The sequence below is a fragment of the Chiloscyllium punctatum genome, chromosome 36 (assembly GCF_047496795.1).
Source record: "Chiloscyllium punctatum isolate Juve2018m chromosome 36, sChiPun1.3, whole genome shotgun sequence".
Lineage (NCBI taxonomy): Eukaryota > Metazoa > Chordata > Chondrichthyes > Orectolobiformes > Hemiscylliidae > Chiloscyllium > Chiloscyllium punctatum.
This window is the reverse complement of record NC_092774.1, coordinates 30,813,924-30,841,105: the sequence shown is the minus strand read 5'-3', so window position 1 is coordinate 30,841,105 and position 27,182 is coordinate 30,813,924. Positions and strand designations below refer to the sequence as shown.

Below are 27,182 nucleotides of genomic sequence, written 5' to 3'. Positions count from 1 at the left end.
TTCAGTTGGTTGTGGAGTACAAGATCATAAGACACAGAATTCATGAAAAAACATTACAGTGTCCTGCCGCTGAAATTATATCCTGAACAAACCTGGATTGTTAAGTCTTTCATCTTTTAGAATGAGTTGCAGGTATCAATAATATGCAAGTCCCAGAACTTCCTGTCAGGCTCCTTCTCGAGATAACTTAAGGTTTTATAAGAAAAGGTGACATCTCAGGTCAGATAATGCATGAAAGGAGTGAGGTCAGAGTCTGTCTGTATCCCAATCTTGAGTTAGCCCGCTTCGATTTGCAAAGTGAAATTTACAAAATATTACTTTTATTGGCTGCCTGCATTGACTGCCAGCACATTATAACCCTAAATGCACACAGTCATAGATGGACAGCATGGAAACAGACCCTTCAGTCCAACTCATCCATGACGACCAGATATCCCAACCCAATCAAGTCCCACTTGCCAGCAACTTGCCCATATCCCTCCAAACTCTTCCTATTCATATGCCCATTCAGACTAGCCTCCACCATTTCCTCTGGCGGCTCATCCCATGCACATACCACCCCCGAGTGAAGAAGTTGCCACTCAGGTCCCTTTCACACTAAACCCATGCCCTCTCGTTCTGGACTCCTCCACCCCAGGGGAAAGACTTTGTCCATTTATCCTATCCAAGCCCCTCATGATTTTATAAATATCTGTAAGATCACCCCTTAGCCTCTGACGCTCCAGGGAAAACAGCCCTAGCCTATTTAACCTCTCCCTATAGCTCAAATCTTCCAATCCTAGCAACATCCTTGTAAATCTTTTCTCAACCCTTTCAAGTTTCACAACATCTTTCCGATAGGAAGGAGACCAGAATTGCATGTAATATTCCAACAGTGGCCTAACCAATGTCCTGTGCAGCCGCAACATGACCTCCCAATTCCCGTACTCAATACTCTGACTATTAAAGGAAAGCAGACCAAATGCCTTCTTCACTATCCTATTCTTCACTACCTGCGACTCCACTTTCAAGGAGCTATGAAATTGCACTCCAAGACCTCTTTGTTCAGCAATATTTTCTAGGACCTTACCATTAAGTGTATAACTGCTGCTAAGATGAGCTTTCCCAAAATGCAGCGCCTCACATTTATCTGAATTAAACTCCATCTGCCACTTCTCAGCCCATTGGCCCATCTGATCAAGATCTTGTTGTAATCTGAGGTAACCCCCTTCGCTGTCCACTACACCTCCAATTTTAGTGTCATCAACAAACTTATAGCTATACCTCTTATGCTCACATCCAAATCATTTATATAAATGATGAAATGTACAGATCCTTGTGGCATCCACTGGTCACAGGCCTCCTGTCTGAAAAAAACAACCCTCCATCACCACCTTCTACCTTTGAGTCAGTTCTGTATCCAAATGGCAAGTTCTCCCTGTATTCCACGTGATCTAACCTTGCTCACCAGTCTCCCATGGGGAACCCTGTTGAACACCTTACTGAAGTCCATATCGATCACATCTATTCTCTGCCCTCATCAGTTCCCTTCATTAGTTCTTCAAAAAAATTCATTCAAGTTTGTGAGACATGATTTCCCACACGTAAAGCCATGTTGACTATCCCTAAACAGTCCTATCCTTTCCAATACATGTACATATTGTCCCTCAGTTGGATTTCCTCCAACAACACTGACGTCTGGCTCACTGGTCTATAGTTCTGTAGCTTGTCTTTACCACCTTTCTTTAACAGTGGCACAACATTGTTCAACCTCCAGTCTTCCGGCACCTCACTATCAATGATACAAATATCTCACCAAGAGGCCCAACAATAAGTTCTCTAGATTCCCACAGAGTTCTAGGGTACACTTGATCAGGTCCTGGGGATTTATCCACTTTTATTCATTTCAAGGCATCCAGAACTTGCTCGTCTGTAATATGGACATTTTTCAAGATGTTACCATCTATTTCCCTACATTCTATATCTCCCATGTCCTTTTCCACAGTAATCTCTGATGCAAAATACCCGTTTAGTATCTCCCCCATCTCCAGCGGTTCCACATAAAGGCTACCTTACTGATCTTTGAAGGGCCCTATTCTCTCCCTACTTATTCTTTTGTCCTTAATGTATTTGTAAAAACCCTTTGGATTCTCCTTAACTCTAGTTGCCAAAGCTATCTCATGTCCCCTGTTTTCCCCTCCTGATTTCTCTCTTAAGTATACTCCTACTGCCTTTATACTGTCAGGCTTCACTCGATCTATCCTGTCTCTCCCTGACATATGCTTCTTCCATTTTCTGAACCAAACCCTCAATGTCTCCAGTAATCCAGTATTCCCTATATCTACCAGCCTTTCCTTCCTTTCACCCAAACAAGAATATACTTTCTCTGGACTCTAGTTATCACAGTTCTGAAGACTTCCCATTTTCCAGCCGTCCCTTTACCTGAAAACATTGGTGCACAATCAGCTTTTGAAAGTTCTTGCCTAATACCGTCAAATTTGTCCTTCCTCCAATTTAGAATTTTTGTGCAAAATAGAATGTATCTGCAAATGTAATGCTGCAAATTCAAATTCATCCCCATGGAGAGTGTGGTTCTATGTGTGTAATAGAGAAACCCTGTTTCCATGCTGTATATCTATATGTCTATTTGATAACAGATGCTTTATTTCTGTTGGTGCAAGTATGTTTGTAAATCATAGCTGGATATTAATAGTTAGATGTAAGGGAGAGAGAATTCCTCAGGTAGAGCACTATCAGAATCCTGGGAGACCCCTACTTCAGATTTACTTGGACTGGTTGACAGTCTGGGAAAAATATGGATTGGGTCTCAATTGAATAAATGTTTTATTTTTCCCGAACGTGTAAAAAGGGGTGTTAAAGCTTCAGCAGAAATCCAGCAGAGCTGAGAACAGACCAACATCTTACTCTATGGGAACAGGGAGATCAACAGAGGACAGAGAAATCCGGACCTGAAATCCAAGCTGACACCAGACTACCCTGTGATCAGTGCTTTGATGTGCAGCACCAACCCTCTACGTTTAGTGAGCGTCCCATTTGACTACCCCCTCGATATTCAGGATCCAGTCCTTGCCATCCTGAAGCCATGTCCCTGTAAGGAGTCTCAGATCATAACTATTCTCTTCAATGTGTTCAGTCAATTCATTCACTTCTGTTACAATGCAGCTCACATTCAGTTTTCAGTTTCAGTTTCTGTGATCTTCTGAATCCAGTTTTGATTGCTGGTATATTTACTCTCCTTCTCCCTTTCTATCATTCTCTGATGTTCATTTCCACATCACGACATTGCTCACCAGCCTTGATTTGGATTGGCCAGGCTAAATTGCCCAGTGTCCAGGGATGTGCAAGTTAGTTGGGTTAGCCATGGGAAATGCAGGGTTATAGGTTCATAGTAAGAGAAGCAGGAGTGAGCCATTTGGCCCGTCCTGCCTGCTCTGCCATTCATTAAGATTATGGCTGATCTATCCATCATCTCAGCTCCTCCTGCCTGCAGTGTCCCAACTATCCTTAATTCCGCAATTATGCAGAAACGCATCTAATTTTGTCTTGAATATAATTAACGAAGCTGCCTTCTCTGCTTCCTTGGGCAGAGACTTCCACAGTTTCACTACTCTCCAGAAAAAGCAGTTCCTCCTCGTCTTTGTCCTCAATCTACTTCCCCTAATCTTGGGGCCTAGTCTCATCTACCAGCAGAAATGACTGGATAGGGTAGGGTTTCATCCCCACAGTGCAATGAATTCCCACTTTCCACCAAATCCCAGATGTACTCACTCACTCAGTTGCTGTCTCACAAATGAAAGATTTCATTGTAACTTCTTCTGCTCTGAGTAAGGGCAAAACATTTTTGAAAGCTGCTCTGAAAGTCCAGTCTTCACAACAACACTTTTGCTTTCACTGAAGATGACTAAAGGCATACAGCATAGAAACAGAACCTTTGGCCCAACTCATCCATGCCAACTATATATCACAAACTAATCTAGTCCCGTTTGCCAGCCTTTGACTCATCCCTCTAAACCCTTCCTATTCAAGTACCCATCCAGTGGCTTTTAAATGTTGTCATTGTACCAGCCTCCCCACTTCCTCTGGCAGTTCGTTCCATACACGTTCCACCCTCTGTCTGAAAATATGTTGCCCCTCAGGTCCCTTTCCCTCCTCACCTTAAACTTCTGCTCCTTTAGTTCTGGACTCCCCTACCATGGAGAAAAGACCTTGGGTATTCACCCTATCCATGCCCCTTATAAACCTCTTTAAAAGGTGACCACTCAGCCTCTGATGCTCCAAAGAAAATATCTCCCTGGCCTATTCAGCCTCTTCCCGCAGCTCAAACCCTCCAAATCTGGCATCAGCCTTCTAAATATTTTCTGACCCCTCTCAAAGTTTCATAACATCTTTCCTACATCACAGAGACCAGAGTTGAATGCAGTATTCCAAAAGTGGCCTAACCAATGTCCTTTTGCAGTTGCAAAATGACCTCCCAGTTCCTTTACTAAATACTCTGACCAATAAAGGAAAGCATACCAAACACCTTGTTCACTATACTGTCTATGTAAGACTCCACCTTCAAGGAACTATGAACCGGCACTCCAAGGTCTCTTTGTTCTGCGACACTCCCCTTAACTGTGTCAGTCCTGCCTGGATTGCTGGACCAAAATGCAACACCTCACATTTCTCTGAATTAAACCCCATCTGCCACTCCTTGACCCATCCGATCAATTCTAATTTATGCTAAACTCTCTTTCCTCTCGTATTCCCTAGAAGGTGAAAATCTCTGTCACACATACTCTCCCTCCATTCTCACTTTGCTGAACCTAATCCCTGCTGTACCTCATCCTGAAGGGTCTGTTTCATACTGATTAACAGGCCCACACTCAGGGGGATCTAATGGAAGCATACAGAATACTGACTGGCCTGGACAGAGTAGACTTTCAGAGGATGTTTCCATTGGTAGGAGAGACTAGGACCTGAGGGCACAGCCTTCGAGTAAAGGGAGGGCGTTTTAGAATGCAGATAAGGAGATACTTCTTCAGTGAAAGAGTGGTGAATCTATGGAATTCATTTCTACAGAAGGTTATAGAAGCCAGGTCACTGAGGATATTTAAGACTGAGCTAGATAGGTTCCTGAGTATCATGAGGATGAAGAGTTCCAGGGAGAGCCCGGGAGAATGGGGTTGAGAAACGTATCAGCCACGATTGAATGGTATGAACAGACCTGATGGGCTGAATGGCCTAATTTCTGCTCCTATGTCTTATGGTCTCTTGCTGTCCTGGCCACAGTGAGAGAATTGGGAGCAGAAATTGGCCATTTGGTCTTTCGCACCTGTTCAAGCATTGAACAGATCATAACTGAATATGGATCCAGTTACATCGAAGTGAATAGGCTGGAACGTTTTCACTGGAACATAGGAGGTCGAGAGGTGACCTTATTGAGGTTTATAAAATCACGAGGGGCATAGATGAGGACAATATCAGCTGTTGTTTCAAGAATAGGGAGCAATCTTTTTAAGGTGAGAGGAGAACATTTTTAAAAAGACACAAGGAGCACATATTTCGTTTAAGAGAGTGGAGTGTGCGTCAAATGAATGTCCAGAGGAAGTAGTGAATGCAGCTACAGTAACAACATTTAAAATAAATTTGAATAAGTGCACGAATGGAAAAGTTTCAGAAGGATATGGGCCAAACATTGGCAGGTGGGACTAGTTTAGTTTGTGAATATAGTCAGCATGGACTAGTTGGACTGAAGGGTCTGTTTCTGTGCAGTATGTCTCTGTATTTATTCTATACTGGTCTTAAAACCATTTTCTTGCCTTCCCCCAAAACCATCCATTTCTTTGTTCATCAAAGTCAAATGAACTCAGCCTTGAATACATTTAATGACCAGCCTAACTGCAGAAAGACATCCACACTTCTGAACTCAATTCCTCTTGCTAATATATCACTTGCTTTACTCATTGCTTGCTGCACCTGTCTGACAACTGGCAGTAACTGGTTTCGAAGGACGCTGAGACCCCTTTGTCCATCCACACATCTTTCCTGATGAAGAGTTCGTGCCCTAAACGTCGACTCTTCTCCTCAGTTGCTGCCTTACCTGCTGTGGTTTGCCAGCGCCACACTTTTCAACTCTGATCTCCAGCATCACACTTTCACCACAACTCAACATATCACTACATAAACAATGCACCTCCTTTCTGCTTTTTTTATTACATACATCAAAGGTTATACCTTCACATTGTGGCACTGCGTTTGCAAAGTGAGACACAGACCTGGATCAACTTTTCCAGAGTCTGTCCCCTCTCTCGATTCACTCTTTCCTTTCAGTTACTACAAATCAATAATTGAACCCCAGAATAAAAAGAAAATGGAAAACATGGTGACAAAAACACTATTATACTCACAAATTTTAGACAGAGGAAGGAATTTATAGTCTGGGGTGAGGTTTAATCTTCATTCAGTGACAAAAGATCAGCATCAGCGGCTTCAGAGCTCACGGTCCAACTTCCGCATTTCGACAACGGCCGATTCTGATTGGCAGGAGGACCAGACTCCTTCGGATCCTGCAAGGTTCTCCATTGGTCTATGGAAAGAAGCTCGTGCGCCTTTTCTGCGGACACCCAGGAGGATGCGCAGTACTTTGCTGACACCGGCGGACATGCGCATGCTTACTGACACCGCGGAGCATGCTCAGTATGTCACGATGCTGGTGTTCCTGACAAATTTTAAAGTTAAATTCACAAAACACCTGGTTATAGTCCAACAGGCTTATTTGGAAGCACGGGTTTTTGGAGCGCTGCCCCTTCATCAGGTGGTTGTGGAGAATAACATGGTAACACAGAATTTATGACCTTCTGATCTTATACTCCACAACCGCCTGATGAAGGAGCAGCGCTCCGAAAGCTAAGTGTTTCTGAACAAGCCGATTGGACTGTAACCTGGTGTTGTGTGACTTTTAACTTTGTACACCCCAATCCAACACGGGCACCTCCAGATCATGACAAATTTTAAGTGTCCAAATGCGAATACGAGAGAAAAATGCCAACGCCATTTTTTTTTGCCGAAATGTTTTTTTCCCCTGTGCCTTCACGTTTTGTTACTTTTGCATTTTGTCTGGCTTCTCAACGTTCCTGCCTTTACCTCAGGGTAGAGGTATTCCAAAACTAGAGGGTATAGGTTTAGGTTGAAGAGGAAAGATTTGAAGAGATTCAAAAGACTCGGCATAGAACATTCACCCCCTACAGGGCGAAAGTGACGACTGCAGATGCTGGAGATTAGGGTCGAGAGTGTGGTGCTGGAAAAGCACAGCAGGTCAGGCAGCGTGAGAGGAGCAGGAGAATCGACGTTTCCGGCAAAACCCTCCATCAGGAAATAGCTATGTGAAATTGCAGAGCTGTAGCATAATCGAGTGGGTCTGGATGGGATGCTGTTGGGAAGGTCGGTGTGAATGGCCTGTCGGGATGATATGATTTCACTGCCTTAGCCACGTGTATATTGAGAAATGATTGCCCCAAGTCTGCTGTGGGAGGAGTGGGTTCGTTCGTGGGACATTGATACCAGTTCTGGAGAAGGTAGGCTTGTGCTGTCTCTCTCTTCACACTCAGCCGCCCCGTTCATTTTCTCCCCGCCCACTGCCCCCTGCCCATTCCCTCTCCTCACATTGCACTCCCATTCTCTCCCCATAACCCTCTGAACCCCAGTACTTCTCTATCCCCCAACCTCTGCCCCCTCTCCATTTCTCTCCCTTCTCCACCTCCACCAGCGCCCCTCCCCGTCCTTTCTGGTGCCTCAGCCCTCTTTGATCGCTGTATCATGCCCTTTTAAGGTGGTGACGATTCTACCTGGCAAACAGGGTGTGCGAGGAATGACTAATTTCAAAATTGAGAAAAGCTAAAATCATATATTCAGAAACGTTGTTAAAGTCTGGAAGAATGTTCTTTTTAAAAACAAAAGCTGTAGAAATCTTTCTGAAACTTGCATTGATATATGCACAGTTAGGCCACAACCAAGGACAGGCTGTAAGATTGAATGAGTGAATAAAAGACAAGTCCTACCTCGCCCCTGAGGAGAAAGTGAGAACTGCAGTTGCTGGAGATCAGAGTCGAGAGTGTGGTGTTGAAAAAGCACAGCAGGCCAGGCAGCATCCAAGGAGCAGGAGAATCTACGTTTCAGACATAAGCCCTTCACCTTCCCCTCTCCAGTGTGTGTTGTGAAACTGCTGAACTGCTTAATCATTTCTAGTGGCCGAGCAGAGGCTGATAACAAGTTTGGAACACACGAGAATGACCTCAGCTGAGACCTTGGATTCATGTCTCACGACAGGAGACCCAGCTACAGAATGCACACACACACACGCACACTCTCTCAAGTACTCACACAGTCGTGCGGACCCTCTCTGATAGACAGGCTCTCTCTCAGACAAACATGGATACACCCCTCACACTCACATCCATGCCACACGCCAGATGAAAAGCTGAATACTTCTCTGGAAAAACTGCCGAACAATGCAGGAGAGTGGCACAACGGGTGTGTTTTGGGACCGTAACCCAAAAGAGAAACCATTCTCTCCTATTCATTCAAAGATGTCTTTAGTAGCTTTCCCGGATAACGGCGCTCTGTTCTGAACCTCGCCTTCACATCCGCTTCCCAAAAAAGCTTTGACATAAATATTTCACAATGATATCCTGGCCCAATGTGCACAGTTGAGGTGACAAGCTCTGAGGGGTCTCCTGTTCTTTGTATCCTATGTTGAGGAGGGCAATGCTTGTCACTGGTCACTCTGGTGTCAGAGAAAACTGTAGAAAGAAAAGGCTTTAATTTGGTTGACCGTGAGGGGTCTATACCTGAGCAGAGTGGCGCAGCGGGAGCGTTCTGGGCCCATAACCCAGAGGTCGATGGATCGTAAACCATTCTCTGCTGTTGTTTAGTGCCTCCTTGAGCGACTTTCCGTTGTGATGGCACTGTGCTCAGCATTTTGCCTTTCAAACAATATCCTGAGTGTTTCAGTGCCCCGTACCGATACTGTCGCGATGTGTGTGTGAGGGGTCAAGGACATGGGGGATTTCAGTCCCTCTAAAGTCATGGAACTCGATCTTGAAGACCGGAGGGCTGTAGGGTTTTGAAGTGGAATATGAGGCATTGTTCTTCCATCTGGAGCTGAGCTTTGCTGGAACACTGCTGTAAGCCTGAGACAGAGATGTTGGCCAGGGAACATGGTGGCGTGTTAAAGTGGCAGGAAAGCAGAAGCTCAGGGCCTTTTTTTGCGGGCAGAACCGAGATGTTCTGCGAAGCAGTCATCCAGTTTGTACTTGGTGCTCCGTTGGGGAAACGACACTGTGAGCAGCGAATGCAGTAGACGAGGTTGCGGCAAATGTGCAGGTAAAGTGATGCTTCACCTGAAAGGTATGTTCGAGCCTGGAAGGATATTCAGGAGGGAGCAGGTAAATTGTGCTTCTGAGTGAAATCACAGTTCGTAAAAACAGAATTTGGCAATTTAGACAGAGTTAATATTTGTTCGTCGGCGATATGTCTGCCGGTGCGCGATGGGAGCATAACCCAGAAGGGAAACCATCTTCCCTATTCACTCAATGTCGAGGTTAGCAGCTTTCCCGTATAACGGCGCACTGTTGTGCACCTCGCCGTATCATCTGCTTCCCAAAAATCTTCGATGTAAATATTTCACATTGATACACAGGCCCAGTATGCAGAGTTGAGATGACACACCCGTGGAGGTCTGCGGGGTCTTCTCCTGTTCTCTGTGCCCTATGTTGAGGAGGGCAATACTTGTCACTGGTCACTCCGGTGTCAGAGAAAAGTTGAGAAAGAAAACGGTTTAATTTTCTGCCAGTAGAGAGGGCCCGGTTCCTGGGGACGGGCAAACGGCAGCAGAGAGACAGAATGAGAAGCAGCTGTTCATACAGTCATAGAGATGTACAGCATGGAAACAGACCCTTCGGTCCAACCCGTCCATGCCGACCAGATATCCCACCCCAATCTAATCCCAGCTGCCAGCACCCGGCCCATATACCTCCAAACCCTTCCTATTCATATATCCATCCAAACGCCTCTTAAATGTTGCAATTGTACCAATCTCCGCCACTTTCTCTGGCAGCCCATTCCATATACGCACCACCCCCTGTGTGAAAAGGTTGCCCCTTAGGTCTCTTTTATATCTTTCCCCTCTCACCCTAAACCCTAAAGCCCTCTAGTTCTTGACTCCCCGACCCCAGGGAAAAGACTTTGCCTACTTATCCTATCCATGCCCCTCATAATTTTGTAAACCTCCATAAAGTCACCCTCCAACCTCCGACGTTCCAGAGAAAACAGCCCCAGCCTGTTCAATGTCAACTGGAATTTTACTCTGAGCAAGACTCAGCTGGTTCAAGCGGTAGGGCGGGGGCAGGGACGCCAGCACGCCGACCGTGTGGCTCGTTGGTCTAGGGGTATGATTCTCGCTTTGGGTCTTTGTCGACGCAGACGTGCGAGAGGTCCCGGGTTCAAATCCCGGACGAGCCCGAGTTTCGTGAATCGCGTGAAAGTGCTTGTTTAATTTTCTCATAAAGCACCTTCGTAAAACGGGGTTGGGCTCCCTGGAGGACCAATGGGACAGAAAGCAGCGAAGTGAAATGATTGGAGATAGCGTTGAATACGTTGACGTGAGTGGTGCAGTGTTTGAGGGATGTCAGCGATGAGGGTCGATTGGAAATTTGGGACAGCTCTCTTCGGAGTACGGAAGTTTGAATACTGGCCTGATTGAAACTTTTCAAGTCATGCGAAGTCTAGACAGAGAAAGTAATGTAGTCAAAATGTTCCCACGCCTGAAAGGATCGGCAACGATTCGGCAGAGTTTTAAAGGCATGAGTAAAAGAACCGAAAGTGACATTAGGAAGAACGCTTTCGTACAGGGAGTATTTGGGGTCAGTAAATCCCTAACTGACACTGACAAAGAGGCAGATTCATTAGACGCAAACGGGAATTCGGTGATCATGTTTAAAGTAACAATGTGCAGAATTACATGGAGAAGGCAAGAGAATGATACGAATAGAGACCCACGTTTACTTACTGTGTCGACCCAGCAGAGCGAAGGTGGGCCGCATGGCGTCTATTCAGAGTGAAATCACAAGAGAATGTGGGAAGTTAGAAAAAGTTTATATTTACACAGCCTCCATACGTCTGCGCAACGCCAGAGAAGACGACAGCCGTGAGGATCTTTGACATCAGTCTCGAACGTGCATGCCACGCGCCAGACGAAAGGCTGAAGGGACCTGTGGAGCGTCACGCTGTGCGTGCGAGCAGAGTGGCGCAGCGGGAGCGTGCTGGGCCCATAACCCCGAGGTCGGTGGGTCGAAACCATCCTCTGCTATTGTTCAGTGCCTCCTTGAGCGACTTGCCTTTGCGATGGTACTCTGTTTGTTTAGCACCTTGCCTTTCAAACCGTTCAAGTAAGGTGCTTTTGGAGGTCTGAGTGGTCTTCTCCTGTTCTTCGTCGCTTTCCTATGAACTGAATCGCAAAACCACTTCTCTGAGATGCCAATGAACTGATAACATTGAAACCTTGTGGTTTCGTGCCTTCCCTGCAGTAGTTCGCCAAGTCCGTTCCGACGTGAATGACAAGACGATCCGCATGTCAGAAACCGCATCCCGGGGACAGAATGACAAGCAGATGTTCTGGAAACTCTTTGCTGCTTGCAATTCTTGGAGCAAAGTGGAATGTATTTCACACTGAGCAAGTTTCAGCTGGCTCAGAGTCTCCAGTGTACGCTGCTCTCTTTCCCGCCAGCTCAGAGAGAGAACAATAGGAGGGACAAAGGAGTGAATAACGATCCTGTGGGAGGGTGAATAACTGTTAATGGAGACCGTTAGTGGCTAACAATAAGTAGTGTGTCGTAGCAGACTATGTGATAACAAGGGCTCGTATGTGTGTGGTAGGGGTCAAGGACATGGGGGATTTCAGGCCCTAAAGTCATGGAACTCGATCTTGAAGACCGGAGGGCTGTAGGGTTTTGAAGTGGAATATGAGGCGGTGTTCTTCCGTCTGGAGCTGAGCTTTGCTGGAACACTGCTGCAAGCCTGAGACAGAGATGTTGGCCAGGGAACATGGTGGCGTGTTAAAGTGGCAGGAAAGCAGAAGCTCAGGGCCTTTTTTTGCGGGCAGAACCGAGATGTTCTGCGAAGCAGTCATCCAGTTTATACTTGGTGCTCCGTTGGGGAAACGACACTGTGAGCAGCGAATGCAGTAGACTCGGTTGCGGCAAATGTGCAGGTAAAGTGCTGCTTCACCTGGAAGGTATGTTCGAGCCTGGAAGGATATTTTGGAGGGAGCAGGTAAATTGTGCTTCTGAGTGAAATCACAGTTCGGAAAAACAGAATTTGGCAATTTAGACAGAGTTAATATTTGTTCGTCGGCGATATGTCTGCCGGTGCGCGATGGGAGCATAACCCAGAAGGGAAACCATCTTCCCTATTCACTCAATGTCGAGGTTAGCAGCTTTCCCGTATAACGGCGCACTGTTGTGCACCTCGCCGTATCATCTGCTTCCCAAAAATCTTCGACGTAAATATTTCACATTGATACACAGGCCCAGTATGCAGAGTTGAGATGACACACCCGTGGAGGTCTGCGGGGTCTTCTCCTGTTCTCTGTGCCCTATGTTGAGGAGGGCAATACTTGTCACTGGTCACTCCGGTGTCAGAGAAAAGTTGAGAAAGAAAACGGTTTAATTTTCTGCCAGTAGAGAGGGCCCGGTTCCTGGGGACGGGCAAACGGCAGCAGAGAGACAGAATGAGAAGCAGCTGTTCATACAGTCATAGAGATGTACAGCATGGAAACAGACCCTTCGGTCCAACCCGTCCATGCCGACCAGATATCCCACCCCAATCTAATCCCAGCTGCCAGCACCCGGCCCATATACCTCCAAACCCTTCCTATTCATATATCCATCCAAACGCCTCTTAAATGTTGCAATTGTACCAATCTCCGCCACTTTCTCTGGCAGCCCATTCCATATACGCACCACCCCCTGTGTGAAAAGGTTGCCCCTTAGGTCTCTTTTATATCTTTCCCCTCTCACCCTAAACCCTAAAGCCCTCTAGTTCTTGACTCCCCGACCCCAGGGAAAAGACTTTGCCTACTTATCCTATCCATGCCCCTCATAATTTTGTAAACCTCCATAAAGTCACCCTCCAACCTCCGACGTTCCAGAGAAAACAGCCCCAGCCTGTTCAATGTCAACTGGAATTTTACTCTGAGCAAGACTCAGCTGGTTCAAGCGGTAGGGCGGGGGCAGGGACGCCGGCACGCCGACCGTGTGGCTCGTTGGTCTAGGGGTATGATTCTCGCTTTGGGTCTTTGTCGACGCAGACGTGCGAGAGGTCCCGGGTTCAAATCCCGGACGAGCCCGAGTTTCGTGAATCGCGTGAAAGTGCTTGTTTAATTTTCTCATAAAGCACCTTCGTAAAACGGGGTTGGGCTCCCTGGAGGACCAATGGGACAGAAAGCAGCGAAGTGAAATGATTGGAGAAAGCGTTGAATAAGTTGACGTGAGTGGTGCAGTGTTTGAGGGATGTCAGCGATGAGGGTCGATTGGAAATTTGGGACAGCTCTCTTCGGAGTACGGAAGTTTGAATACTGGCCTGATTGAAACTTTTCAAGTCATGCGAAGTCTAGACAGAGAAAGTAATGCAGTCAAAATGTTCCCACGCCTGAAAGGATCGGCAACGATTCGGCAGAGTTTTAAAGGCATGAGTAAAAGAACCGAAAGTGACATTAGGAAGAACGCTTTCGTACAGGGAGTATTTGGGGTCAGTAAATCCCTAACTGACACTGACAAAGAGGCAGATTCATTAGACGCAAACGGGAATTCGGTGATCATGTTTAAAGTAACAATGTGCAGAATTACATGGAGAAGGCAAGAGAATGATACGAATAGAGACCCACGTTTACTTACTGTGTCGACCCAGCAGAGCGAAGGTGGGCCGCATGGCGTCTATTCAGAGTGAAATCACAAGAGAATGTGGGAAGTTAGAAAAAGTTTATATTTACACAGCCTCCATACGTCTGCGCAACGCCAGAGAAGACGACAGCCGTGAGGATCTTTGACATCAGTCTCGAACGTGCATGCCACGCGCCAGACGAAAGGCTGAAGGGACCTGTGGAGCGTCACGCTGTGCGTGCGAGCAGAGTGGCGCAGCGGGAGCGTGCTGGGCCCATAACCCCGAGGTCGGTGGGTCGAAACCATCCTCTGCTATTGTTCAGTGCCTCCTTGAGCGACTTGCCTTTGCGATGGTACTCTGTTTGTTTAGCACCTTGCCTTTCAAACCGTTCAAGTAAGGTGCTTTTGGAGGTCTGAGTGGTCTTCTCCTGTTCTTCGTCGCTTTCCTATGAACTGAATCGCAAAACCACTTCTCTGAGATGCCAATGAACTGATAACATTGAAACCTTGTGGTTTCGTGCCTTCCCTGCAGTAGTTCGCCAAGTCCGTTCCGACGTGAATGACAAGACGATCCGCATGTCAGAAACCGCATCCCGGGGACAGAATGACAAGCAGATGTTCTGGAAACTCTTTGCTGCTTGCAATTCTTGGAGCAAAGTGGAATGTATTTCACACTGAGCAAGTTTCAGCTGGCTCAGAGTCTCCAGTGTACGCTGCTCTCTTTCCCGCCAGCTCAGAGAGAGAACAATAGGAGGGACAAAGGAGTGAATAACGATCCGTGTGGGAGGGTGAATAACTGTTAATGGAGACCGTTAGTGGCTAACAATAAGTAGTGTGTCGTAGCAGACTATGTGATAACAAGGGCTCGTATGTGTGTGGTAGGGGTCAAGGACATGGGGGATTTCAGGCCCTAAAGTCATGGAACTCGATCTTGAAGACCGGAGGGCTGTAGGGTTTTGAAGTGGAATATGAGGCGGTGTTCTTCCGTCTGGAGCTGAGCTTTGCTGGAACACTGCTGCAAGCCTGAGACAGAGATGTTGGCCAGGGAACATGGTGGCGTGTTAAAGTGGCAGGAAAGCAGAAGCTCAGGGCCTTTTTTTGCGGGCAGAACCGAGATGTTCTGCGAAGCAGTCATCCAGTTTATACTTGGTGCTCCGTTGGGGAAACGACACTGTGAGCAGCGAATGCAGTAGACTCGGTTGCGGCAAATGTGCAGGTAAAGTGCTGCTTCACCTGGAAGGTATGTTCGAGCCTGGAAGGATATTTTGGAGGGAGCAGGTAAATTGTGCTTCTGAGTGAAATCACAGTTCGGAAAAACAGAATTTGGCAATTTAGACAGAGTTAATATTTGTTCGTCGGCGATATGTCTGCCGGTGCGCGATGGGAGCATAACCCAGAAGGGAAACCATCTTCCCTATTCACTCAATGTCGAGGTTAGCAGCTTTCCCGTATAACGGCGCACTGTTGTGCACCTCGCCGTATCATCTGCTTCCCAAAAATCTTCGACGTAAATATTTCACATTGATACACAGGCCCAGTATGCAGAGTTGAGATGACACACCCGTGGAGGTCTGCGGGGTCTTCTCCTGTTCTCTGTGCCCTATGTTGAGGAGGGCAATACTTGTCACTGGTCACTCCGGTGTCAGAGAAAAGTTGAGAAAGAAAACGGTTTAATTTTCTGCCAGTAGAGAGGGCCCGGTTCCTGGGGACGGGCAAACGGCAGCAGAGAGACAGAATGAGAAGCAGCTGTTCATACAGTCATAGAGATGTACAGCATGGAAACAGACCCTTCGGTCCAACCCGTCCATGCCGACCAGATATCCCACCCCAATCTAATCCCAGCTGCCAGCACCCGGCCCATATACCTCCAAACCCTTCCTATTCATATATCCATCCAAACGCCTCTTAAATGTTGCAATTGTACCAATCTCCGCCACTTTCTCTGGCAGCCCATTCCATATACGCACCACCCCCTGTGTGAAAAGGTTGCCCCTTAGGTCTCTTTTATATCTTTCCACTCACACCCTAAACCCTAAAGCCCTCTAGTTCTTGACTCCCCGACCCCAGGGAAAAGACTTTGCCTACTTATCCTATCCATGCCCCTCATAATTTTGTAAACCTCCATAAAGTCACCCTCCAACCTCCGACGTTCCAGAGAAAACAGCCCCAGCCTGTTCAATGTCAACTGGAACTTTACTCTGAGCAAGACTCAGCTGGTTCAAGCGGTAGGGCGGGGACAGGGGCGGGGGCAGGGACGCCGGCACGCCGACCGTGTGGCTCGTTGGTCTAGGGGTATGATTCTCGCTTTGGGTCTTTGTCGACGCAGACGTGCGAGAGGTCCCGGGTTCAAATCCCGGACGAGCCCGAGTTTCGTGAATCGCGTGAAAGTGCTTGTTTAATTTTCTCAAAAAGCACCTTCGTAAAACGGGGTTGGGCTCCCTGGAGGACCAATGGGACAGAAAGCAGCGAAGTGAAATGATTGGAGATAGCGTTGAATAAGTTGACGTGAGTGGTGCAGTGTTTGAGGGATGTCAGCGATGAGGGTCGATTGGAAATTTGGGACAGCTCTCTTCGGAGTACGGAAGTTTGAATACTGGCCTGATTGAAACTTTTCAAGTCATGCGAAGTCTAGACAGAGAAAGTAATGTAGTCAAAATGTTCCCACGCCTGAAAGGATCGGCAACGATTCGGCAGAGTTTTAAAGGCATGAGTAAAAGAACCGAAAGTGACATTAGGAAGAATGCTTTCGTACAGGGAGTGGTTGGGGTCAGTAAATCCCTAACTGACACTGACAAAGAGGCAGATTCATTAGACGCAAACGGGAATTCGGTGATCATGTTTAAAGTAACAATGTGCAGAATTACATGGAGAAGGCAAGAGAATGATACGAATAGAGACCCACGTTTACTTACTGTGTCGACCCAGCAGAGCGAAGGTGGGCCGCATGGCGTCTATTCAGAGTGAAATCACAAGAGAATGTGGGAAGTTAGAAAAAGTTTATATTTACACAGCCTCCATACGTCTGCGCAACGCCAGAGAAGACGACAGCAGTGAGGACCTTTGACATCAGTCTCGAACGTGCATGCCACGCGCCAGACGAAAGGCTGAAGGGACCTGTGGAGCGTCACGCTGCGCGTCCGAGCCGAGTGGCGCAGCGGGAGCGTGCTGGGCCCATAACCCAGAGGTCGGTGGGTCGAAACCATCCTCTGCTATTGTTCAGTGCCTCCTTGAGCGACTTGCCTTTGCGATGGTACTCTGTTTGTTTAGCACCTTGCCTTTCAAACCGTTCAAGTAAGGTGCTTTTGGAGGTCTGAGTGGTCTTCTCCTGTTCTTCGTCGCTTTCCTATGAACTGAATCGCAAAACCACTTCTCTGAGATGCCAATGAACTGATAACATTGAAACGCATACCTTGTGGTTTCGTGCCTTCCCTGCAGTAGTTCGCCAAGTCCGTTCCGACGTGAATGACAAGACGATCCGCATGTCAGAAACCGCATCCCGGGGACAGAATGACAAGCAGATGTTCTGGAAACTCTTTGCTGCTTGCAATTCTTGGAGCAAAGTGGAATGTATTTCACACTGAGCAAGTTTCAGCTGGCTCAGAGTCTCCAGTGTACGCTGCTCTCTTTCCCGCCAGCTCAGAGAGAGAACAATAGGAGGGACAAAGGAGTGAATAACGATCCGTGTGGGAGGGTGAATAACTGTTAATGGAGACCGTTAGTGGCTAACAATAAGTAGTGTGTCGTAGCAGACTATGTGATAACAAGGGCTCGTATGTGTGTGGTAGGGGGTCAAGGACATGGGGGATTTCAGGCCCTAAAGTCATGGAACTCGATCTTGAAGACCGGAGGGCTGTAGGGTTTTGAAGTGGAATATGAGGCGGTGTTCTTCCGTCTGGAGCTGAGCTTTGCTGGAACACTGCTGCAAGCCTGAGACAGAGATGTTGGCCAGGGAACATGGTGGCGTGTTAAAGTGGCAGGAAAGCAGAAGCTCAGATCCTTTTTTTGCGGGCAGAACCGAGATGTTCTGCGAAGCAGTCATCCAGTTTGTACTTGGTGCTCCATTGGGGAAACGACACTGTGAGCAGCGAATGCAGTAGACTAGGTTGCGGCAAATGTGCAGGTAAAGTGCTGCTTCACCTGGAAGGTATGTTCGAGCCTGGAAGGATATTTTGGAGGGAGCAGGTAAATTGTGCTTCTGAGTGAAATCACAGTTCGGAAAAACAGAATTTGGCAATTTAGACAGAGTTAATATTTGTTCGTCGGCGATATGTCTGCCGGTGCGCGATGGGAGCATAACCCAGAAGGGAAACCATCTTCCCTATTCACTCAATGTCGAGGTTAGCAGCTTTCCCGTATAACGGCGCACTGTTGTGCACCTCGCCGTATCATCTGCTTCCCAAAAATCTTCGACGTAAATATTTCACATTGATACACAGGCCCAGTATGCAGAGTTGAGATGACACACCCGTGGAGGTCTGCGGGGTCTTCTCCTGTTCTCTGTGCCCTATGTTGAGGAGGGCAATACTTGTCACTGGTCACTCCGGTGTCAGAGAAAAGTTGAGAAAGAAAACGGTTTAATTTTCTGCCAGTAGAGAGGGCCCGGTTCCTGGGGACGGGCAAACGGCAGCAGAGAGACAGAATGAGAAGCAGCTGTTCATACAGTCATAGAGATGTACAGCATGGAAACAGACCCTTCGGTCCAACCCGTCCATGCCGACCAGATATCCCACCCCAATCTAATCCCAGCTGCCAGCACCCGGCCCATATACCTCCAAACCCTTCCTATTCATATATCCATCCAAACGCCTCTTAAATGTTGCAATTGTACCAATCTCCGCCACTTTCTCTGGCAGCCCATTCCATATACGCACCACCCCCTGCGTGAAAAGGTTGCCCCTTAGGTCTCTTTTATATCTTTCCCCTCTCACCCTAAACCCTAAAGCCCTCTAGTTCTTGACTCCCCGACCCCAGGGAAAAGACTTTGCCTACTTATACTATCCATGCCCGTCATAATTTTGTAAACCTCCATAAAGTCAACCTCCAACCTCCGACGTTCCAGAGAAAACAGCCCCAGCCTGTTCAATGTCAACTGGAACTTTACTCTGAGCAAGACTCAGCTGGTTCAAGCGGTAGGGCGGGGACAGGGACGCCGGCACGCCCACCGTGTGGCTCGTTGGTCTAGGGGTCTGATTCTCGCTTTGGGTCTTTGTCGACGCAGACGTGCGAGAGGTCCCGGGTTCAAATCCCGGACGAGCCCGAGTTTCGTGAATCGCGTGAAAGTGCTTGTTTAATTTTCTCAAAAAGCACCTTCGTAAAACGGGGTTGGGCTCCCTGGAGGACCAATGGGACAGAAAGCAGCGAAGTGAAATGATTGGAGATAGCGTTGAATAAGTTGACGTGAGTGGTGCAGTGTTTGAGGGATGTCAGCGATGAGGGTCGATTGGAAATTTGGGACAGCTCTCTTCGGAGTACGGAAGTTTGAATACTGGCCTGATTGAAACTTTTCAAGTCATGCGAAGTCTAGACAGAGAAAGTAATGTAGTCAAAATGTTCCCACGCCTGAAAGGATCGGCAACGATTCGGCAGAGTTTTAAAGGCATGAGTAAAAGAACCGAAAGTGACATTAGGAAGAATGCTTTCGTACAGGGAGTGGTTGGGGTCAGTAAATCCCTAACTGACACTGACAAAGAGGCAGATTCATTAGACGCAAACGGGAATTCGGTGATCATGTTTAAAGTAACAATGTGCAGAATTACATGGAGAAGGCAAGAGAATGATACGAATAGAGACCCACGTTTACTTACTGTGTCGACCCAGAAGAGCGAAGGTGGGCCGCATGGCGTCTATTCAGAGTGAAATCACAAGAGAATGTGGGAAGTTAGAAAAAGTTTATATTTACACAGCCTCCATACGTCTGCGCAACGCCAGAGAAGACGACAGCAGTGAGGACCTTTGACATCAGTCTCGAACGTGCATGCCACGCGCCAGACGAAAGGCTGAAGGGACCTGTGGAGCGTCACGCTGCGCGTCCGAGCCGAGTGGCGCAGCGGGAGCGTGCTGGGCCCATAACCCAGAGGTCGGTGGGGCCAAACCATCCTCTGCTATTGTTCAGTGCCTCCTTGAGCGACTTGCCTTTGCGATGGTACTCTGTTTGTTTAGCACCTTGCCTTTCAAACCGTTCAAGTAAGGTGCTTTTGGAGGTCTGAGTGGTCTTCTCCTGTTCTTCGTCGCTTTCCTATGAACTGAATCGCAAAACCACTTCTCTGAGATGCCAATGAACTGATAACATTGAAACGCATACCTTGTGGTTTCGTGCCTTCCCTGCAGTAGTTCGCCAAGTCCGTTCCGACGTGAATGACAAGACGATCCGCATGTCAGAAACCGCATCCCGGGGACAGAATGACAAGCAGATGTTCTGGAAACTCTTTGCTGCTTGCAATTCTTGGAGCAAAGTGGAATGTATTTCACACTGAGCAAGTTTCAGCTGGCTCAGAGTCTCCAGTGTACGCTGCTCTCTTTCCCGCCAGCTCAGAGAGAGAACAATAGGAGGGACAAAGGAGTGAATAACGATCCGTGTGGGGGGGTGAATAACTGTTAATGGAGACCGTTAGTGGCTAACAGTAAGTCGTAGCAGACTATGTGATAACAAGGGCTCGTATGTGTGTGGTAGGGGGTCAAGGACATGGGGGATTTCAGGCCCTAAAGTCATGGAGCTCGATCTTGAAGACCGGAGGGCTGTAGGGTTTTGAAGTGGAATATGAGGCGGTGTTCTTCCGTCTGGAGCTGAGCTTTGCTGGAACACTGCTGCAAGCCTGAGACAGAGATGTTGGCCAGGGAACATGGTGGCGTGTTAAAGTGGCAGGAAAGCAGAAGCTCAGATCCTTTTTTTGCGGGCAGAACCGAGATGTTCTGCGAAGCAGTCATCCAGTTTGTACTTGGTGCTCCATTGGGGAAACGACACTGTGAGCAGCGAATGCAGTAGACTAGGTTGCGGCAAATGTGCAGGTAAAGTGCTGCTTCACCTGGAAGGTATGTTCGAGCCTGGAAGGATATTTTGGAGGGAGCAGGTAAATTGTGCTTCTGAGTGAAATCACAGTTCGGAAAAACAGAATTTGGCAATTTAGACAGAGTTAATATTTGTTCGTCGGCGATATGTCTGCCGGTGCGCGATGGGAGCATAACCCAGAAGGGAAACCATCTTCCCTATTCACTCAATGTCGAGGTTAGCAGCTTTCCCGTATAACGGCGCACTGTTGTGCACCTCGCCGTATCATCTGCTTCCCAAAAATCTTCGACGTAAATATTTCACATTGATACACAGGCCCAGTATGCAGAGTTGAGATGACACACCCGTGGAGGTCTGCGGGGTCTTCTCCTGTTCTCTGTGCCCTATGTTGAGGAGGGCAATACTTGTCACTGGTCACTCCGGTGTCAGAGAAAAGTTGAGAAAGAAAACGGTTTAATTTTCTGCCAGTAGAGAGGGCCCGGTTCCTGGGGACGGGCAAACGGCAGCAGAGAGACAGAATGAGAAGCAGCTGTTCATACAGTCATAGAGATGTACAGCATGGAAACAGACCCTTCGGTCCAACCCGTCCATGCCGACCAGATATCCCACCCCAATCTAATCCCAGCTGCCAGCACCCGGCCCATATACCTCCAAACCCTTCCTATTCATATATCCATCCAAACGCCTCTTAAATGTTGCAATTGTACCAATCTCCGCCACTTTCTCTGGCAGCCCATTCCATATACGCACCACCCCCTGCGTGAAAAGGTTGCCCCTTAGCTCTCTTTTATATCTTTCCCCTCTCACCCTAAACCCTAAAGCCCTCTAGTTCTTGACTCCCCGACCCCAGGGAAAAGACTTTGCCTACTTATACTATCCATGCCCCTCATAATTTTGTAAACCTCCATAAAGTCACCCTCCAACCTCCGACGTTCCAGAGAAAACAGCCCCAGCCTGTTCAATGTCAACTGGAACTTTACTCTGAGCAAGACTCAGCTGGTTCAAGCGGTAGGGCGGGGGCAGGGACGCCGGCACGCCGACCGTGTGGCTCGTTGGTCTAGGGGTATGATTCCCGCTTTGGGTCTTTGTCGACGCAGACGTGCGAGAGGTCCCGGGTTCAAATCCCGGACGAGCCCGAGTTTCGTGAATCGCGTGAAAGTGCTTGTTTAATTTTCTCAAAAAGCACCTTCGTAAAACGGGGTTGGGCTCCCTGGAGGACCAATGGGACAGAAAGCAGCGAAGTGAAATGATTGGAGATAGCGTTGAATAAGTTGACGTGAGTGGTGCAGTGTTTGAGGGATGTCAGCGATGAGGGTCGATTGGAAATTTGGGACAGCTCTCTTCGGAGTACGGAAGTTTGAATACTGGCCTGATTGAAACTTTTCAAGTCATGCGAAGTCTAGACAGAGAAAGTAATGTAGTCAAAATGTTCCCACGCCTGAAAGGATCGGCAACGATTCGGCAGAGTTTTAAAGGCATGAGTAAAAGAACCGAAAGTGACATTAGGAAGAATGCTTTCCTACAGGGAGTGGTTGGGGTCAGTAAATCCCTAACTGACACTGACAAAGAGGCAGATTCATTAGACGCAAACGGGAATTCGGTGATCATGTTTAAAGTAACAATGTGCAGAATTACATGGAGAAGGCAAGAGAATGATACGAATAGAGACCCACGTTTACTTACTGTGTCGACCCAGCAGAGCGAAGGTGGGCCGCATGGCGTCTATTCAGAGTGAAATCACAAGAGAATGTGGGAAGTTAGAAAAAGTTTATATTTACACAGCCTCCATACGTCTGCGCAACGCCAGAGAAGACGACAGCAGTGAGGACCTTTGACATCAGTCTCGAACGTGCATGCCACGCGCCAGACGAAAGGCTGAAGGGACCTGTGGAGCGTCACGCTGCGCGTCCGAGCCGAGTGGCGCAGCGGGAGCGTGCTGGGCCCATAACCCAGAGGTCGGTGGGTCGAAACCATCCTCTGCTATTGTTCAGTGCCTCCTTGAGCGACTTGCCTTTGCGATGGTACTCTGTTTGTTTAGCACCTTGCCTTTCAAACCGTTCAAGTAAGGTGCTTTTGGAGGTCTGAGTGGTCTTCTCCTGTTCTTCGTCGCTTTCCTATGAACTGAATCGCAAAACCACTTCTCTGAGATGCCAATGAACTGATAACATTGAAACGCATACCTTGTGGTTTCGTGCCTTCCCTGCAGTAGTTCGCCAAGTCCGTTCCGACGTGAATGACAAGACGATCCGCATGTCAGAAACCGCATCCCGGGGACAGAATGACAAGCAGATGTTCTGGAAACTCTTTGCTGCTTGCAATTCTTGGAGCAAAGTGGAATGTATTTCACACTGAGCAAGTTTCAGCTGGCTCAGAGTCTCCAGTGTACGCTGCTCTCTTTCCCGCCAGCTCAGAGAGAGAACAATAGGAGGGACAAAGGAGTGAATAACGATCCGTGTGGGAGGGTGAATAACTGTTAATGGAGACCGTTAGTGGCTAACAATAAGTAGTGTGTCGTAGCAGACTATGTGATAACAAGGGCTCGTATGTGTGTGGTAGGGGGTCAAGGACATGGGGGATTTCAGGCCCTAAAGTCATGGAGCTCGATCTTGAAGACCGGAGGGCTGTAGGGTTTTGAAGTGGAATATGAGGCGGTGTTCTTCCGTCTGGAGCTGAGCTTTGCTGGAACACTGCTGCAAGCCTGAGACAGAGATGTTGGCCAGGGAACATGGTGGCGTGTTAAAGTGGCAGGAAAGCAGAAGCTCAGATCCTTTTTTTGCGGGCAGAACCGAGATGTTCTGCGAAGCAGTCATCCAGTTTGTACTTGGTGCTCCATTGGGGAAACGACACTGTGAGCAGCGAATGCAGTAGACTAGGTTGCGGCAAATGTGCAGGTAAAGTGCTGCTTCACCTGGAAGGTATGTTCGAGCCTGGAAGGATATTTTGGAGGGAGCAGGTAAATTGTGCTTCTGAGTGAAATCACAGTTCGGAAAAACAGAATTTGGCAATTTAGACAGAGTTAATATTTGTTCGTCGGCGATATGTCTGCCGGTGCGCGATGGGAGCATAACCCAGAAGGGAAACCATCTTCCCTATTCACTCAATGTCGAGGTTAGCAGCTTTCCCGTATAACGGCGCACTGTTGTGCACCTCGCCGTATCATCTGCTTCCCAAAAATCTTCGACGTAAATATTTCACATTGATACACAGGCCCAGTATGCAGAGTTGAGATGACACACCCGTGGAGGTCTGCGGGGTCTTCTCCTGTTCTCTGTGCCCTATGTTGAGGAGGGCAATACTTGTCACTGGTCACTCCGGTGTCAGAGAAAAGTTGAGAAAGAAAACGGTTTAATTTTCTGCCAGTAGAGAGGGCCCGGTTCCTGGGGACGGGCAAACGGCAGCAGAGAGACAGAATGAGAAGCAGCTGTTCATACAGTCATAGAGATGTACAGCATGGAAACAGACCCTTCGGTCCAACCCGTCCATGCCGACCAGATATCCCACCCCAATCTAATCCCAGCTGCCAGCACCCGGCCCATATACCTCCAAACCCTTCCTATTCATATATCCATCCAAACGCCTCTTAAATGTTGCAATTGTACCAATCTCCGCCACTTTCTCTGGCAGCCCATTCCATATACGCACCACCCCCTGCGTGAAAAGGTTGCCCCTTAGGTCTCTTTTATATCTTTCCCCTCTCACCCTAAACCCTAAAGCCCTCTAGTTCTTGACTCCCCGACCCCAGGGAAAAGACTTTGCCTACTTATCCTATCCATGCCCCTCATAATTTTGTAAACCTCCATAAAGTCACCCTCCAACCTCCGACGTTCCAGAGAAAACAGCCCCAGCCTGTTCAATGTCAACTGGAACTTTACTCTGAGCAAGACTCAGCTGGTTCAAGCGGTAGGGCGGGGGCAGGGACGCCGGCACGCCGACCGTGTGGCTCGTTGGTCTAGGGGTATGATTCCCGCTTTGGGTCTTTGTCGACGCAGACGTGCGAGAGGTCCCGGGTTCAAATCCCGGACGAGCCCGAGTTTCGTGAATCGCGTGAAAGTGCTTGTTTAATTTTCTCAAAAAGCACCTTCGTAAAACGGGGTTGGGCTCCCTGGAGGACCAATGGGACAGAAAGCAGCGAAGTGAAATGATTGGAGATAGCGTTGAATAAGTTGACGTGAGTGGTGCAGTGTTTGAGGGATGTCAGCGATGAGGGTCGATTGGAAATTTGGGACAGCTCTCTTCGGAGTACGGAAGTTTGAATACTGGCCTGATTGAAACTTTTCAAGTCATGCGAAGTCTAGACAGAGAAAGTAATGTAGTCAAAATGTTCCCACGCCTGAAAGGATCGGCAACGATTCGGCAGAGTTTTAAAGGCATGAGTAAAAGAACCGAAAGTGACATTAGGAAGAATGCTTTCGTACAGGGAGTGGTTGGGGTCAGTAAATCCCTAACTGACACTGACAAAGAGGCAGATTCATTAGACGCAAACGGGAATTCGGTGATCATGTTTAAAGTAACAATGTGCAGAATTACATGGAGAAGGCAAGAGAATGATACGAATAGAGACCCACGTTTACTTACTGTGTCGACCCAGCAGAGCGAAGGTGGGCCGCATGGCGTCTATTCAGAGTGAAATCACAAGAGAATGTGGGAAGTTAGAAAAAGTTTATATTTACACAGCCTCCATACGTCTGCGCAACGCCAGAGAAGACGACAGCAGTGAGGACCTTTGACATCAGTCTCGAACGTGCATGCCACGCGCCAGACGAAAGGCTGAAGGGACCTGTGGAGCGTCACGCTGCGCGTCCGAGCCGAGTGGCGCAGCGGGACCGTGCTGGACCCATAACCCAGAGGTCGGTGGGTCGAAACCATCCTCTGCTATTGTTCAGTGCCTCCTTGAGCGACTTGCCTTTGCGATAGTACTCTGTTTGTTTAGCACCTTGCCTTTCAAACCGTTCAAGTAAGGTGCTTTTGGAGGTCTGAGTGGTCTTCTCCTGTTCTTCGTCGCTTTCCTATGAACTGAATCGCAAAACCACTTCTCTGAGATGCCAATGAACTGATAACATTGAAACGCATACCTTGTGGTTTCGTGCCTTCCCTGCAGTAGTTCGCCAAGTCCGTTCCGACGTGAATGACAAGACGATCCGCATGTCAGAAACCGCATCCCGGGGACAGAATGACAAGCAGATGTTCTGGAAACTCTTTGCTGCTTGCAATTCTTGGAGCAAAGTGGAATGTATTTCACACTGAGCAAGTTTCAGCTGGCTCAGAGTCTCCAGTGTACGCTGCTCTCTTTCCCGCCAGCTCAGAGAGAGAACAATAGGAGGGACAAAGGAGTGAATAACGATCCGTGTGGGAGGGTGAATAACTGTTAATGGAGACCGTTAGTGGCTAACAATAAGTAGTGTGTCGTAGCAGACTATGTGATAACAAGGGCTCGTATGTGTGTGGTAGGGGGTCAAGGACATGGGGGATTTCAGGCCCTAAAGTCATGGAGCTCGATCTTGAAGACCGGAGGGCTGTAGGGTTTTGAAGTGGAATATGAGGCGGTGTTCTTCCGTCTGGAGCTGAGCTTTGCTGGAACACTGCTGCAAGCCTGAGACAGAGATGTTGGCCAGGGAACATGGTGGCGTGTTAAAGTGGCAGGAAAGCAGAAGCTCAGATCCTTTTTTTGCGGGCAGAACCGAGATGTTCTGCGAAGCAGTCATCCAGTTTGTACTTGGTGCTCCATTGGGGAAACGACACTGTGAGCAGCGAATGCAGTAGACTAGGTTGCGGCAAATGTGCAGGTAAAGTGCTGCTTCACCTGGAAGGTATGTTCGAGCCTGGAAGGATATTCAGGAGGGAGCAGGTAAATTGTGCTTCTGAGTGAAATCACAGTTCGGAAAAACAGAATTTGGCAATTTAGACAGAGTTAATATTTGTTCGTCGGCGATATGTCTGCCGGTGCGCGATGGGAGCATAACCCAGAAGGGAAACCATCTTCCCTATTCACTCAATGTCGAGGTTAGCAGCTTTCCCGTATAACGGCGCACTGTTGTGCACCTCGCCGTATCATCTGCTTCCCAAAAATCTTCGATGTAAATATTTCACATTGATACACAGGCCCAGTATGCAGAGTTGAGATGACACACCCGTGGAGGTCTGCGGGGTCTTCTCCTGTTCTCTGTGCCCTATGTTGAGGAGGGCAATACTTGTCACTGGTCACTCCGGTGTCAGAGAAAAGTTGAGAAAGAAAACGGTTTAATTTTCTGCCAGTAGAGAGG

At 48.0% G+C, this 27,182-nt stretch overlaps 1 protein-coding gene and 6 non-coding genes across 7 annotated transcripts in view; all 7 read left to right on the top strand.

Annotated features, from left to right (window-relative positions):
• The window catches only part of LOC140460055 (uncharacterized), a 92,170-nt gene that overhangs the window by 19,843 nt on the left and 45,145 nt on the right, over positions 1–27,182 (top strand). The window contains exons 4-5 of the mRNA XM_072554462.1: positions 2,918–3,090; positions 6,447–6,678. Coding sequence (XP_072410563.1) covers positions 2,918–3,090; positions 6,447–6,678 — 405 coding nt within the window. The remainder of the gene's footprint in view (positions 1–2,917; positions 3,091–6,446; positions 6,679–27,182) is intronic.
• Positions 10,411–10,500, top strand: trnap-ugg (transfer RNA proline (anticodon UGG)). The gene is given in 2 exon segments: positions 10,411–10,446; positions 10,465–10,500. It is a non-coding gene; the product is annotated as a tRNA-Pro (tRNA).
• Positions 13,295–13,384, top strand: trnap-ugg (transfer RNA proline (anticodon UGG)). Its single transcript is given in 2 exon segments — positions 13,295–13,330; positions 13,349–13,384. It is a non-coding gene; the product is annotated as a tRNA-Pro (tRNA).
• On the top strand, positions 16,192–16,281 carry trnap-ugg (transfer RNA proline (anticodon UGG)). Its single transcript is given in 2 exon segments — positions 16,192–16,227; positions 16,246–16,281. It is a non-coding gene; the product is annotated as a tRNA-Pro (tRNA).
• trnap-ugg (transfer RNA proline (anticodon UGG)) lies at positions 19,084–19,173 on the top strand. The gene is given in 2 exon segments: positions 19,084–19,119; positions 19,138–19,173. It is a non-coding gene; the product is annotated as a tRNA-Pro (tRNA).
• trnap-ugg (transfer RNA proline (anticodon UGG)) lies at positions 21,969–22,058 on the top strand. The gene is given in 2 exon segments: positions 21,969–22,004; positions 22,023–22,058. It is a non-coding gene; the product is annotated as a tRNA-Pro (tRNA).
• Positions 24,861–24,950, top strand: trnap-ugg (transfer RNA proline (anticodon UGG)). The gene is given in 2 exon segments: positions 24,861–24,896; positions 24,915–24,950. It is a non-coding gene; the product is annotated as a tRNA-Pro (tRNA).